The 15,129-nt window shown below is 52.5% G+C and overlaps 3 protein-coding genes across 3 annotated transcripts; 2 read left to right on the top strand and 1 right to left on the bottom strand.

The window, feature by feature from the left end:
- Positions 1–582: 582 nt before the first annotated feature.
- On the top strand, positions 583–2,624 carry ALTATR162_LOCUS7456 (uncharacterized protein; the record flags this gene model as incomplete). Its single annotated transcript, XM_043315084.1, has 2 exons — positions 583–1,084; positions 1,249–2,624. 2 exons carry the CDS (start codon positions 583–585, stop codon positions 2,622–2,624), a joined length of 1,878 nt encoding a protein of 625 aa, XP_043171019.1.
- Positions 2,625–6,612: 3,988 nt separating this feature from the next.
- Positions 6,613–9,209, top strand: ALTATR162_LOCUS7455 (uncharacterized protein; the record flags this gene model as incomplete). The annotated part of the gene is made up of 2 exons (XM_043315083.1): positions 6,613–8,761; positions 8,824–9,209. The coding sequence occupies 2 exons, from the start codon at positions 6,613–6,615 to the stop codon at positions 9,207–9,209; spliced, it is 2,535 nt and encodes an 844-aa protein (XP_043171018.1).
- A 507-nt stretch (positions 9,210–9,716) lies between these two features.
- ALTATR162_LOCUS7454 (uncharacterized protein) lies at positions 9,717–14,807 on the bottom strand (the record flags this gene model as incomplete). The annotated part of the gene is made up of 1 exon (XM_043315082.1): positions 9,717–14,807. The coding sequence occupies one exon, from the start codon at positions 14,805–14,807 to the stop codon at positions 9,717–9,719; it is 5,091 nt and encodes a 1,696-aa protein (XP_043171017.1).
- Positions 14,808–15,129: the final 322 nt, after the last annotated feature.

Here is a 15,129-nt window from a genome sequence, read left to right as displayed (position 1 = left end):
TGGGCGCAGGCAGAGTGGTATTCAGAAGAAAGAAGAAGACGGCGTGGCTGTGGATTGCAGCGTCGGGTGGTTGTAGAGCGGGTGGCTAGGAATGAAGGCTGGTCGGGTACAACAGCGCTGCCGCCCCTCCCGGATGAGATGCAAAAGCGCCGAGCTTAGCAAAAGCTTGTTTCCCTGGCGCGAACAGGAGATTGCGTTAAGAAGGGCAGCATAGGATGCATGCAGGCCCCACTGGACAATTCGAAGAGGAGGCCGTTGTGCATGAATAGTGCCTTACTCGCCGGTGATGACGTTGACATGGTCTTATCGCAGACAGGACGCCTTTTGCGACCTTGGCGTGTCTTCAGGGCTAGCACGAGCCGATTCCCCAGACCGCGAACAACATCGATACATGCGCCAGCAATGCGACAACCGAAGACGCCTACCACGAGCCTCTTTGATACCCGTCCTTGATTAAAATAGAGCCCATGATACCACGCCGGTAGCACTCAGACTTCGGCCGCCATCTCGCGTCTGTCTGCCGTGGGTGGACGCGACTTCCTTCCCCGCATACCCCAACATTCCACAGCGACAAAGCCCAACATGGCTCCTCCAGGCGTGAGTAGCAAGGGCAAGGCGACAAAGCCCGGCAAGCCCTCGCAAGCACCGCGCAGCCGGAATACAACGCCGCTGCCCAATGTACGCACCTCGGTCGAGCCTGCTTCCTCTTCCTCGTACTTTGGAAACCGCCTGAGCTCCTACCTCAAAAAGAGCCCCAAGACGGTCGAGGACATACTAGATGGTGGCGCCAACGGCTCTTCCATTCCAACCGGCAAGCAGCTGCTGTCTATGCGCGACGAAATCGAGAAGACTGTGCTGAAGAACGTCGAGTCACGCTGCGTGCAGTCGGAAGGTGCGCTGCGGGAGCTAATGAACAACAAGAAGAACAGGGCGCCGCGTGAAAGGGAGAAGGACAAGGACGGCGAGGAGCGCGAGCGCAAACACAAGCTCAAGAAGGTGAGCAAGAAACACGACGAGGACGGGAAACACCCGCCTGCAATCGGTGCCCATGGTGTAGCCAGGCAGGACGGCGGTGACGCCAAAGGTGAGTTTGATAGCAGGCAATCACTCGTCCCTTGGGCCTTTACTTTTACCATCACTCTTCGTATGCACTACACTGTATACTTTTCAACATGGCTCCTCTCCGACAACAGTTGATTGTCAAGCTCAAGATTGGGGGCCTCAACAGACATCTGACCTTGCGTACAGACAACTCCTCGGCCATCTCGTCACCAATATCGCAAGCTGCGCCCTCCGCTGCCGGCAACGGGCCAGCAGACGCTCCCTCGCCCAGCGGCTCAGATGTCTCTCACCAACCCGCCCCCGCCCCCGCTGTACCGCAGTTCCAGACTTTCGGCCCTGATCCCGCCAAATTCGATGACCCCACAGTATACCATATACGCGAGGTTACGCCCGGTATGTCCATTGAGGAGAGGAAAGAGATATACTGTGTCGCAGAGTTTCCCAAGCACGATCTCCGCGACAGGATAGCCGGATCACCACCAGCAAAGGACTTCTCCAACGCCAAGCCGCCTTCACAGGTCAATGCCACTGTCTTCGCCAACTACGTTGAACCCTACATAAGGCCCCTCACTGAGGAAGATGTGGCCTTTTTGAGGGAGCGCGGAGACCGCATAGCGCCTTTCGTACTACCCAGACGCGGCCAACGGCACTACAAGGAGATATGGGCAGAGGAAGACGGGTCTATGCACATAGACTCGAACGACCAGCGACCACCACCCAACGTCCCCCGTGGGGCTGCAGAGGACATATCAGACGACGTGCTCGAGACAGATCAAGTGTCTACTGGCCCTCTCCTGTCGCGCCTATTAGCTACATTAAGACCCGAGGGGCGTGGTAATCAGGGTGGTCAACACGAGACGAACGGAACGAATGGAGACGCCATGGACATCGACGAAGGCGCGGGGGCTCAAGCGGACACGACCAACACCAACTCAATACCTGCTGCCGCCCAGCTTCCCGACCTTGTTCAGCCGGGCTGGAAACCTCCGCCACAAACTGGTCGCACCGACTATGTTGGCATGGAAGATCGTGTACTAATGGAGCTGAAGCACTTTGGCCTGATTTCTGAAGTAGACGCGGAATCGCAATCGTACGATTCCCATTTCGATGACGAAGTAGCCCAACGGCTTCGCTTCCTGCAAGAAGAACTTCGCAAACAATCCATCATTAACGGCGCACGAAAACAACGCCTTCTCGAACTCACCGAAGAGCGCATAGCCCAGCAGGAGTACAACACCATAGCCGACGATCTCGATAATCAACTCAACGCCGCATACCTCAAGCGGAACCGCAATATCGGCAAAGGCAAGAAACAAAACAAGCGGCCGGGCGGTGCGGGAGGTGGCAGTCATCCTGTAGCTAACGCTGGAATTTCGAGACCGGGCGTAGGCGAGCCGATTCGGACTCTTATGGAGAGAAGACAACAATGGATCAACACGATAGGACCTGTTGTCAACTACGGAAAGACCGGGTTGCCGACCGAGACCATCTTCGGAGAGGAGAAGATGAAGGAGCTGGAGAACAGAGAGGTGGAGATATGGAATACAGAGGCTGATGAGTAGAAATCCTGGCATCGGTGAATTCAATTGGAGCGGACGGGTGTTAGGGGGTTAGGGCAGGAGAGTTGGCATTTTTGAATGCGCATCCGACTGTTGAAAATGACGACCATTTTTAATGGCGCAAAATAGGCATTCCTAGGTGGAATCACCTGTAGTCAGTCTTTCGGCATATCATAGCGTTAAGGGTGTCAGTACCACACGGGTGGTCTGGAGTTATTGATTGAACTTGCATAAGACCGCGTTCAAGAGTCAGGCGTTAACAGATCGGCTGGCCTCTAGACACCATAAAGCCGCAATCCTAGTTTGGTTTCGAATGAACACCCCATCTTCTTCATTACCCACCTATTGTGGTTAGTCCAGGTCCGCAGCTCTTACACACAGCTTTTCCACGTGTATGCATGCCTGCATGCACGCGCTCATGAGATTAGCGAATATCGAATTTCCCTTGTCAGCCATTAAGATAGCAACCTTGCTGACCATGTGTTTAACCGGTGTCGAGCGACGGTTGCGGCGTGCATATTGGGGCTGTGTCTTCATCCTCGAGCGACCGAGCGAATGACGATACGGTGTTCGCTTACACGTTCGGAAACTGCATACTGCACTGAACAAATAGCCTTGAGCTGCTTGAAAACTTGCCGCAAAGGGGCGTATTTGGTAGACTTGCAAGGTATGGGAACTGGATCTGATAGTTTTGGTACTGTTTCTAGTTGTTGGTTGGGAAGGAGCCGCGGTATCAAGTGCAGTAATACGTAGATACCGAGCTTGGTTTGCTACTTCTAGTACCCTGTTGCTTTACCAAACTACCTTGTAATGTTGTATAGAAGGTGGAACCCTTATCGCGCGACAAGTGGCCCGGTAGCCTGCCTCTAGGACTAGGTATGACAAGTTCAAGGATCGTCTCCACTATCTCAATACTGGTCCGCAGAGCCGCATCTGATCTCTGTCAAGGTTCCTGAATGGGGAGTAAGATCATCTTCTTCAGGTTATCTGATCCATGGACCAGTACCGAGACCTGCATATAGCATCGAATTGCTTCGCCCAACGCACAGACTGAACACGAACCTCTTTGAGTGGATGGAAAGCACACGTGGACTCAGCACCTTGACGACGGGACGCCAATGCTTTCGAAGAATATGCGGGAGTATGTTCACAGAAGCACGACGGAAACACGCATGTGGTAGGATGGTGTGCTGGCCAGTGACGCGGGAAGCTATTTTAAGCTGCAGGTGGTGCTTACCCAACTCGGCTGGCAGAACACTAACCGTAGGGAACTCTGGGAGGGCAGCTCTGGAGGGGTTTGGAGGCACTATCACTCGATCCAAGAACTACACAGGCAGCTGAACATGTTCGATTCCTTTCTCTTGTTTCAAAGCGTATCGTGTTCTTGCTCCACAGCTTTTCAACCACTGTAATCACTACCTGGAGAGCGGATACGGTAGCTCGTCGCAATACTGAGCACACTCAAGATGCTCACAAACGACGCGGAACCACCGTAACTGCTTTAGGCTCAGTTACCGCCCACTGTGGACCTCTCACCTTGGTAGTGGATGCTTTAGAGAACGCTACAAAGTGGATTGTGCAGGTCTGTCAGCACAGTGAGGCTGACACTTCGTCTGTTCATTGGCCGCTGCATCTGCACGAATACCAAGACATATTTTCTTTCGCACAGCCGCCTTACACCTGCATGAGGCACCAACTTCTCTGCGCAATATTCCCAGTTCACCATTAAACCTCAAGAGGGTGGAATCAAGGATCAAGATAGCTGCAGCCGTTGGCGCAGCCAACCGGCATGCGTCATGCAGTGAACAGGCCTTATGAAGGCATGTATAGGTGGCTTGACGGGTAGCAAAGTATCCGGGCTGAGACGTGCGGGTGCGCTAATCATGGCAGATGGTAATACTGCAATGCACGTCTATGCAGTAGATCTAAAATCTAAAATCTACCTACACCACAATGATGCATCCGGGCAAGGCGAGTATCTCAGGACACTTGTTAATATATAAAGGACGGTAGGATGGTCAAGAGCTTAACTTGGCCACAAATGGTTGGTAGTATAACATTCAACTTATATCTCACCCGACACGGACTCTCCGAAAGAGGCTGCATCGTCGACTATAATGTCTCTTCCATCACGGCCGTTTCTCTGGCGCGCACCGATCATGATCGACAGAAAAAAGACAACACTCAAGATGTCTTCGCCTACTTCAGCACCCAAACCATCTATACCCAGGAAGCACAACAACCCGAAGCTCCGAGCTTCTTGCGATTCTTGCGCTGCATCGAAAGTTAAGTGCAGCAAAGAGCATCCGACCTGTGCACGTTGCTCCATCATCAACTCGCCATGTATATATGGTGTCTCGAGGAAGCACGGAAAGCCAGGCCGAACGAGGAAAAGAAACCCAGATGGAACTCCGTTTGTCAAAGCCGCGAAGCAACTCTTATCCCCAGGGATTAGCGAGTTCAGCATATTTAGCCTTCAGTCAGAACCTACTCTTCAGCAGACAGATATAGAAATCACATCGAATTGGGCTTCCGACTGGTCGCCTACACCAAGTTTATCGGTCACTCCAGGCTTCGACTTTGAAACTGCACCAGAATCGTCATTCGCAAGCGACGTTCATTCAGATACCGCCTATATGGATAATGCTGTCCTACCGACACAATCAGCTCAACCAGAACCAAGGTCAACCATCGAGTCGAACCACCTCTTCCGAAACCCTTTCGTAGAAGGACAGATAGTGCAATCTGAGTCTCCCAACTGGCAAGCTCTCGAAGAGTACGTAGGTGGTAATGACGTAAATCCTGTGGACTATTACCCTACCGGTCCAGAGACCACGGAGCACCTACGTTCTGTCTCCTCTATCTCCGTACCGTACGGCCCTATGAGTCAGGCCACTAGAATGCATGACGCTATGCCACCGCATCTCAACTCCTCGATGTACAACTCACACTGCTGTTACACGTCGGCCTGTTCAATACTCGATAGCCTGAGGCACGTGAGGCATATTCATCCAGCTTCTATAAAGGGGTCGTACCATGCCGTTCTTCCGACTGCTCAGTCAGCGATAAGGGACGTCTCGCAGCTCCTCAAGTGCCCTTGCTCTTCAGACCCTCACCTCGCTATGCTATACTCAAGCATAACATCCAAGATTTTGACCTGGTACCAAACTGCCGCTGGTGTAAATCCTGCGAGCCAATCCGGTACCTCAGTATCGGCATCATTGCCTTGGAGCGGCTGCCAGTCCTTGTGCTCTGCTCGGCCTGTTTTTCCACCCCCATCCGTACCGCGCACTAGCGAGGGTGAGAACTTCAATCTGTACATGCAGCCATCTCAGCATCAACACTTTGACTTTGAAGATCTTGAGCAGCAGAGATACAAGAGACGGGCGATACTGCATGAGCTAAGAGGTTTGGGACAGCTCGTCCAGGCACTAGCTAACTGGAGAGGGAAAAGCCCAGCTTGCGGGCAGGCAGAGTACCTGTATGATATACTAGGCGGGTGGCTGAAGAGCGAAATATACAAGACAGTAAAAAGTATTGAGAGCAGGGATTCTCAGATGATCTGAATAACTAGAAAGCGGTAAATATTGTAATATAAGCCTGGGGGATTATATCGAAGGCTTTTGTTCGCGGTATAGTAATCATGGTGTCCCATGTGCGGTAGTTGCCGGACTTGTTACGTAGTAATCTTAATCATGAAGCTCTGATCTTGTAATATTTGAGCATTAGCACGACTCTTACCAAATTGATCACGGCGTAGAAGTTGAGACGGAAACAAAAACATGGTTTTGAGGCGGCGTTCGTGGAGCTAGTGTGGAGCCATATCCCCGGATTTCCCCAGTGCACGTGGCACATTCACATGCCTCGGCTCAAACGGTAGCGAGCATCATAGCACTTACTCACATGCCAGGTACACCATCTCTAAACCTCCACCACCGCTTTGACGGCCGAGAAATGACAGCCTTCCCAGAGAGGATGTACACGGTCAACAATGGCCGCTCAGTCTACCTTACGACAGCCTCATGACCCTCTCTTAGCACTCTACGACCACTATGCTACGCTCCTCAAGTCGCGGGTCCGCGGCGCGTCTAAGCTCACGAAGCTGCTATCCACCATCACTCTTCTGTTCACCATCATAGGTGCAGGCTATGGGGGGACAAGATGGTACAAGAGCCGGCGCGCAGAGAAAGAGACGGGTCGACGATTACTGAGGAGGAACTCCGGCCTCAAGAACAAAGACGGCTCCAGGACAATCTACGTCCCCTACCGCGACTCGACGTCTAAGGTGGTCATCCATCCCACCAAGCAAACCACCTTCGATGCGCATCGTAGACTCTTCCTCCAGCCTCCACGCGCAGCCCGCATGGCTGATACCACGTCGAGCGACCCGCAAGCGCCGCCGCCGCAAACTAAGCCGGGCCTCAACTTGGCTTTCCTACACCAGTTCCTCAGCCTGCTGAACATCATGATACCGCGTTGGAACAGCAAGGAGACTGGTCTGCTGGTCAGCCATAGCGTCTTTCTCATGCTACGCACATACCTCTCCCTAGTGGTGGCGCGTCTCGACGGAGAGATCGTGCGCGATCTCGTCGCAGGCAACGGCAAAGCATTCTTATGGGGAATAGTCAAGTGGCTGGGTGTGGGCACATTCTCCTCGTACACGAATGCTATGATCAAGTTCCTGCAGAGCAAAGTTTCCATCGCCTTTCGGACACGGCTCACAAGGTACATTCACGACTTGTACCTGAACGACCATTTGAACTACTACAAGCTACAAAACCTAGATGGAGGCGTAGGCGTCGGAGCAGACCAGTATATCACGCAAGATTTGACGCTATTTTGTGCAAGTGCAGCATCGCTGTATTCGAGCTTGGGAAAACCGTTTGTGGATCTTTGTGTGTTCAACTACCAGCTCTACCGTTCTCTGGGACCACTAGCGTTGACGGGGTTGCTGAGCAATTACTTCCTCACAGCGACGGTGCTACGGAAACTCTCCCCGCCCTTTGGCAAACTGAAAGCCGTCGAAGGACGAAGAGAAGGCGAGTTCCGCGCCCTGCACTCTCGACTCATCGCAAACGCCGAGGAAGTAGCTTTCTACGGTGGTGACGAGATGGAAAAGCACTTTCTTGAACGTGGCTTCAAGGACCTCAAACACTGGATGGAGGGCATCTACAGCCTCAAAATCCGGTACAACATGCTTGAAGACTTTGTGCTCAAGTACTCATGGTCGGCTTTCGGATACCTTGTTACGTCGCTCCCCGTCTTCTTGCCTGCATGGGGTGGTGTAGGGGGAACACCGGAGCTACCTGGAGGTGAGAAGTCACACCGCGAGCGAAGTCGCATGAAGGACTTTATTACAAACAAGCGACTTATGTTGTCTCTGGCGGATGCTGGTGGCCGTATGATGTACAGTATCAAGGACCTCTCTGAACTCGCTGGCTACACTTCACGCGTCTACACCTTGATCAGCACACTCCACCGTGTTCACGCAGACGCATATTACCCCCCACCTGGCACGCGACCTGAATTATATTCCGTTTCCGATATCCAAGGCACTGTTCACAAGGGTTTCGACGGTATCCGTCTCGAACATGTTCCAATAGTCGCCCCAGCCCTACACCCCATGGGCGGCGAAGAACTCTTGGAATCTCTATCTTTTATCGTTCATTCCGGCGAACATCTTCTCATCACCGGCCCCAATGGCTGTGGCAAAAGCGCCGTCGCGCGCATCGTCGCCGGTCTCTGGCCAGCATATCGTGGACTTGTTAGCCGTCCTCGCAGCATCGGCGTAGATGGCATCATGTTCCTTCCCCAACGACCTTACCTCTCCACCGGCACTCTCCGCGATCAAGTCATCTACCCCCATACCGATGCCGACATGAAAGACGCGGGCCGCCGCGACTTTGAACTTTCCCAGGTCCTCGAAGAAGCGAAACTAGGCTACCTGCCCGACAGAGAAGGCGGCTGGGACACGAAGAAAGTATGGAAAGACGTGTTTAGCGGCGGTGAGAAGCAGAGAATGGGTATTGCGAGGTTGCTTTATCATGAGCCGCGATATGCGTTTGTGGACGAGGGGACAAGTGCAGTTAGTAGCGATGTCGAAGGCCTGCTCTATGAACGCGCAAAGGCGAAAGGGATAAGTATGTTTATTCCACCAATCTCTCTCTCTCCAACATGACATGGACTGACTCGGCTACTCTAGCATTAATCACAATCTCCACCCGCGCCTCCTTGAAACGCTATCACGACTACACATTAACCCTCGGCATGGGCGACCATGGTGACGAGTGGGACTTTCAACGCATAGGCACGCAGTCTGAGAAGTCGAGTGTAGATAAGGAGCTAGTAGAGTTGAGGGAGAGGTTAGCCAAGGTAGAGGAGTGGAAGAAGAGGAGAGAGGAGATTGAGGCAGAGTTGAATAGGGTGTGGGTAGAAGGGAAGGATGGAGAGGGTGAGAGCGAGAGCGAGGAATTGGCACCGCCGCCGTACCTCGAAAGAGACGAGGAAGATGATACAATGAATGCAGACGATGGTGGTCAGGAGGAGGCGGTCGAGAGTGGTAGTGAAGAGACATCTACGTCTAGTTAACCTTGTTGTCCAAATATAGACAGATTCCAATACTATAAAGAGAAATGAGTAGACCCTGGGGCTAGTCTAATTGTGCGATGTCTTCTCAAACGCATGTTTGCAGGGTTCGAAAAAAAAAGAGGTAGGCAAAAACATACAACAGCGGGGATTCGCCAGTGGTCACCCACCTGACTACTAATCCGCCGGTATCTTGCTTAACTAGGGCTGAGCGAACGGGAAGCCGTGATCTCAAGATCCTATGGTCGTATGTGACAGTTTTGATCATCCAACGAGTTGATATTCCTCTGGTGTAGGTTTTGATAGCGTATCCCTAAAGCTTTCACAGGGCCCACTCAGCTAACAACACCCCCCACTTTTTCAGCGCGATTGTACAATTGTCTTATTGCTCTTTCTCTCGTGGAGAAACGGCAGACTATGCAAATGTTATTCGCTCTTTATATGATTGTACAACTATTAATACATTTTTCTTTTGCTTGGACTCGCTCGCTAAAATCTAAAAGCCGTCTACTAATACTTCTTCTTTCGGTGCCGCACATGAGGATCTTGACCCTTCCGATTCCTCTTTTGCCGGTCCGTTGGCGGCCGATACGGTTCTTTACCGTATTCTTCCCGGTACAAGCTAAGCATGTATTCATCGACATGTCTGCGTTCTTTTTCATTACCGTCAACATCGAGGTCTTCGTCCGCTTTGGCGGCAGCGGCGGCTTCAGATGCAGCCCTCGTGGCGTTGAGACTCTCGTTGAAGTCGACTTGGTCCTCCTGGATCTCGTCCACAATCTCCTTTTGTGCAATGGAAGCTGCAGTACGATCCTCCGTGTCTTCCACAGTGCCCATGACACGTGCATCGCCTAAGAGTCCAATCTTCTCGCCGAGCACACGTTCCATAGCCGCGCCTGCTTCGTCGGTAGTGTCAATGCCCATGTTCTCGTCAAGTGCGTCACGCCAGGTGACTTTGTTGAAAGTGTCAGTGGTGAAATCACCCTTTTGGATGATGACATCGTCGAGAAGACGTTTTTGGTTCGACTTGCGGAGGATGTTGGCTTCGATGGTGTATTCACTGACGAACTTGTAGATGTGCACGTCGCGCGTTTGACCGATGCGATGAGCTCGATCTTGACATTGCTTGTCCATTGCGGGATTCCAATCAAGATCATAGAAGATGACGCTGTCAGCACCTGTAAGATTGATACCGAGACCACCAGATCGAGATGACAGGATGAAGCATAAGATGCGAGGGTCAGTGTTGAAACGATCGGTAAGAATCTGGCGCTGTTCGATCTTGGTAGATCCGTCAAGACGCAGGTAGCGGTACCCATGGATGTTGAGGAATTGCTCAAGGATGTCGAGAACCTTTGTCATCTGAGTGAAGATGAGCGCACGGTGACCACCAGCTTGTAGATCTCGTAGGAGCGTTGCAAGACGCTGAAGCTTGCCACAATCGTATTGAAGAAGACGCTTGTCTGGGAAGGCGATGGATTGTCTGATGCGTGAAGCATGGAAGGGGTCTTTCTGGTGTGCTGCTTCCGACGATTGGATCAGCTGAACACCGCGCCTGGACAAGGTCAGAGGAGCGAGCTCCTCCGCTGCAACAGCAGGTGTGACACATGTGAAGCGGGTGATGAGAGGCTCCATGGCCTCAGCGCGCTGTTCCAGTGTCGGAATCATATCGTGGAAGTGTGTAATCTGTTGATCGTGCCAGTGTGATAAGACACGATGAGAACGTGGTGATCTGAACCCGAGAACACCATGATGTTGGCGAACGATGTCGTAATGAATTGCTTCCTCTTGTTTCGGTTGCATTTGCGCCTGACCGAAGCCGTGATAGGTGGGATGCGGAGTGTGGTGCGTTCGGTACAAGAGAGGCTTAGCTATCTTCTTCCCTTCTGTGATAGCCCCAAACGTGAAGTCGTGCCAATCAACCGTAACTGCGTCAACAATGTCCTTTCCGTATATCGGCATGAACTGGGTACGAGCACGAGTGAGATTGAGACACGTTTGCAAATGATCTCGAACGGCCACTTGTTCTCGCCTGGCCATGGCTGCTATGGTCGATTGTAATGAGGATGCACCCTTGTCGATCGGTTTGTTGATGCGTCGTGTTTGGCGCTCGATCAAGTCTTCTAGAGGTCGTGTGGCACGGATAGGGTAGGTACGTCGAGCATGACCCAATTGAGTCTGTTCCCGTCGCGCAAATACTAGATTTAGAGCGTCTAGATTCACTTGCTTGTCTTCCATGCCTTCTTGCAAGCGCTTCCTGATGAGGAGGTCTTTGATTTCGTACTGAGCAGCAACTGACTTGGGCATGGCCATGGACGTTACAATAGCTCGTGTTTCGAACAGGTCGGGGTGATTGCAGACTTTTCGTAATGACATTAAGCAATTGATAATCGACATGTAGTTTCCGGAGGACAAGATCTCCTTGGTCGAAGCGCGGCCCATGAATCCGTCATAAAGCTGTCGTTGACGCTTGGAAAGCTTGCAGTATACAACATGCTCATATTTTCCTGGCATTTGCTTTTCAACCTCTGACTTCAGTCGTCGAAGTAGATATGGGCGAAGAACTTCATGAAGCCGCTTGACTACCTTCTGCGCTTCTGCGTCGAGTTGTTGCCGACCCTGATCGAGAATCTGCGACGTGGGATTCTTCAATGCCAAGGTAAACTCTTCTAGCCCCGCAATGCGACCCTCTCCAGCGAAACCTGCTGGCATCAAGAAATAGAGCAACGACCAAAGCTCGTCGATATTGTTTTGCAGAGGCGTACCGGTCAACAACAGACGCCGCTCGGTCCGAAGGTTAAGCATAGTTTGCCATCGTTGGGATTTGAAGTTCTTGATGTTGTGGGCTTCATCGAGCACCAGGTAACGCCAGGGCCGCATCTTGAATGCTGCTGCATCCTGGAGGATGAGCTGGTAGGAGGTAATGACAACATTGTACATGTCCTTTCCAGTGTTGCGCCAGCCTAAGCGCTTTCGCTTTCGCTCGTTGATGTCGCCATAGTAAGTCAGAATCTTGAAGCCTGGCAGGAACTTCTTGAACTCCATTTCCCAGTTGAGCATGACACTGGTGGGTACTACGACTAAATGCGGCCCCCATATCTCGCGACGAACAGCAAGATATGCGAGGAGCGAAATGGTCTGTATAGTTTTACCCAGTCCCATTTCATCGGCTAGGATTCCGTTGGTCTCAGACTCGTAAAGGTTCGCCAGCCAGTCCAGCCCGTCGTGCTGGTATTCTCGAAGAGTGCCGCGCAGCAGCGATGGGACTTCAGTCCTTGGTGGGGAAGACGTATGCTGAGATCGGGAAACACTCTTGGACTGCACTGTGTCTTCCATTGGAGTTGATTCAGCCACCTCGACAGAAGGAGCAGGCTCTGTTACAGTGTTCCCGTTGACGTTTGGTTCATCTACCTCGGCGACGGAATCATGACCATTCAGATGAGGCTTCTCCTCGGTGACTTCCATGGGCGACAAAGCATGTCCGTTCGGCTGCCCTGGTTGAGGGGTGGGATCTTCCGTTTTGACCTCGTCGATTGCAGTATTGGCGGCTTCTTTTAGTTTCTTGATATCTTTAGGTGCCAAAAAGCCCATCATGCCCAAATCTTCTCCCTCGCTCTCGTCATCGTCATCTTCTACTTCCGATTCGCCTGCTTCCTCGCCATCGCCATCACTTTCCGAACCTTCGTTGCTCGACCAGGCTTCGCTACCGGATTCTGAGCCTTTGTCATCGTCGTCGGAATCCAGCAAAGCATCGTCAACTTGATCAAGCTCAATAGTAGCAGGGTCAATGTAACCTGGCTTCTTCTTGTCGGCATCTTCGTCGTGGTCGTGGAAGCCGTTGGTATGTGAAAATGGGGTTTCCGGAAGTTCGCTCTTATCTTCAACTTCGAGATCAGGATCAGGCGTCGGCGCAGGAGTACCTTCTTCAATATCGGCCTCTTCCACCATCGCCTCCTCATCGTCCTCTGAGTTCGCCTCGGCCTCGGAGCTACTTTCTGGAAGATCAGGAAGTTGCCCGTATTTCTCGCGTAGTTGTTCGGCCGTTAGGTTCGCATCTTCGTCCTGCTCGTTTTCTTGTTCGCTGTCGGAGCTGGAAGACATTATATCGTCGTCGTGCTGCTGTTCCAAGGCGTTCGACACCCCACTTTCAGATTCCATTTCATCGAAGTCACGGTCCTCGCTGATCAGGGAAGATGCGCCGTCGCCAGCGTTACGACCCCCCAGAATCTCTTGCGCCTGATTGAACATGTCATCCATAGCCTTGTGCCCGAGCTGCAACTGCTCCTCTTCATATTTGGCGACACGCTCCTTGTCGATCTCAACCTTGACCAAGCCCCACGCGTCCTTGACATCTTTCACAAGTTGCTTGTATCTCGTCACCTGTCGCTCAGTTTCTTCCTGTTCAATTTCATCTTGACTCTTGCGCTTGAACTTGTTCTTCCAGAAGTCATATGCCTCTCTAGCCAGGATCTTAGCCGTCCGCCGATGCGCCACCTTTTCTTCCTTCAGTAGCTTGCCAAAGTGCAGAGCATGCGCAACCACATGGTCCCAATGACCGTACTGTGGCGGTGGTTCTGGGGCTGCTTCGGGTGCATACACACTGCATCGTGCTTGGCTCAAAACTCCATGCTCAGCAGCTTCGACGATCTGTAACCGGCGCTCGGCTTCCTCCTCAGCCTTCTCTTGTGTTATTCGAAGCGCCTCCTCGCCGTCCAGCGGATCGTCCTGCCCTAGCCACTCTTCGAGCGATGCATACTGGGACTTGGGTGGGGCATGGGCGGGATGGCGGTTCGGAGGATCGGGCTTTCGTAGTCGCAGGCGAAGACGAGGGGCAGGCATTGATGGGTTTGAGTCGTCGGGCGATCCATATAGGCCGGCATAGGGGTCGTGTCCGTTCGTTTTGGCGTCGTCCATGGGCTCATCACCTAGTTGGTCAGTAGGTGCCTGGGCGCCCCTCCGAGAGCGTCCGACTCGCTTGCGCGTACCCTCGGGCGACCCATTTTGCAATGCTGGCGATGCAACTGGCGATGTTGTCGCAAGTCCTGAAGACTTTTTCTGACGCTCAGATTTGCGCGCAGGCGTTACCAGTGATTGTGCAGAGGCCTTCTTGGTGATGGTGGATGGCGTCCTCCCTTTCGGGACAGACATGGGCCCTGAACCATTGCGCGACTCCCGCTTTACACCATTCTTAGGGGTGCCATTCGTCTGCGTCGTCTTACTGGCCGGTCGTGAGTTTCTCTTTACAGGCTCTGGCGTAGGTGGTGCCGTGTCCTTGTTTACGCGTGACGATTTCCTAACACCATTCTCGAACACAGTCGTCGGTCCATTAGCGACGAAGGACTTCCAGGGCGGCGATGTGGCGCGTGATGCTGAGCGACGCGGTGTGGTGTCTTCGAGTTTCCGCCGCTTTGCCGGTCGCTCAATGACGCCACCATCATGGCCATTTACAGGTGCCGACTGCTCTTCCTCCTTGATCACAGTTGCGCTATCATTGTCGATGACTTGTCCATTGTGTGGGATATCGGATGCGTTGTGTGCGTCGGTCGAGTTGCGTGGTGGGATGGAGTCGATGTCGCGATCCGCGGCGGTAACTTCTTCCATTCAGGAAGGGCGAGAGAGGCGGCCTGGGGAGCCTGGAGACCACCCGGCGCGCGGCCAAATCGACATATATCAGCTCAGATTCGGGATCGCAAGATAGTCTGGCACGTGCTGATGACGGTGAAGGGGTCAGATTTCAAATTAAGGTTCGCGTTGGGATGATGCGGTGTTATGTCGAAGTCGTGAGATGTTAAAAACAGAGCCGGCGATAATGTTTGGTAGGGATCACGCTAAATACCGGCACGGGCGCGCATGCCATCCCTTTGACGTGAACGACGGCAAGATAGTAATTTCTGTGCCTCTGAATACTGTGATTGTCGCTGTC

The sequence above is a fragment of the Alternaria atra genome (assembly GCF_907166805.1).
Source record: "Alternaria atra isolate CS162 genome assembly, contig: 28, whole genome shotgun sequence".
In the NCBI taxonomy this organism is placed as follows: Eukaryota; Fungi; Ascomycota; class Dothideomycetes; order Pleosporales; family Pleosporaceae; genus Alternaria; species Alternaria atra.
The sequence above is the reverse complement of the archived record's forward strand: the minus strand, read 5'-3'. Positions and strand labels throughout refer to the sequence as shown.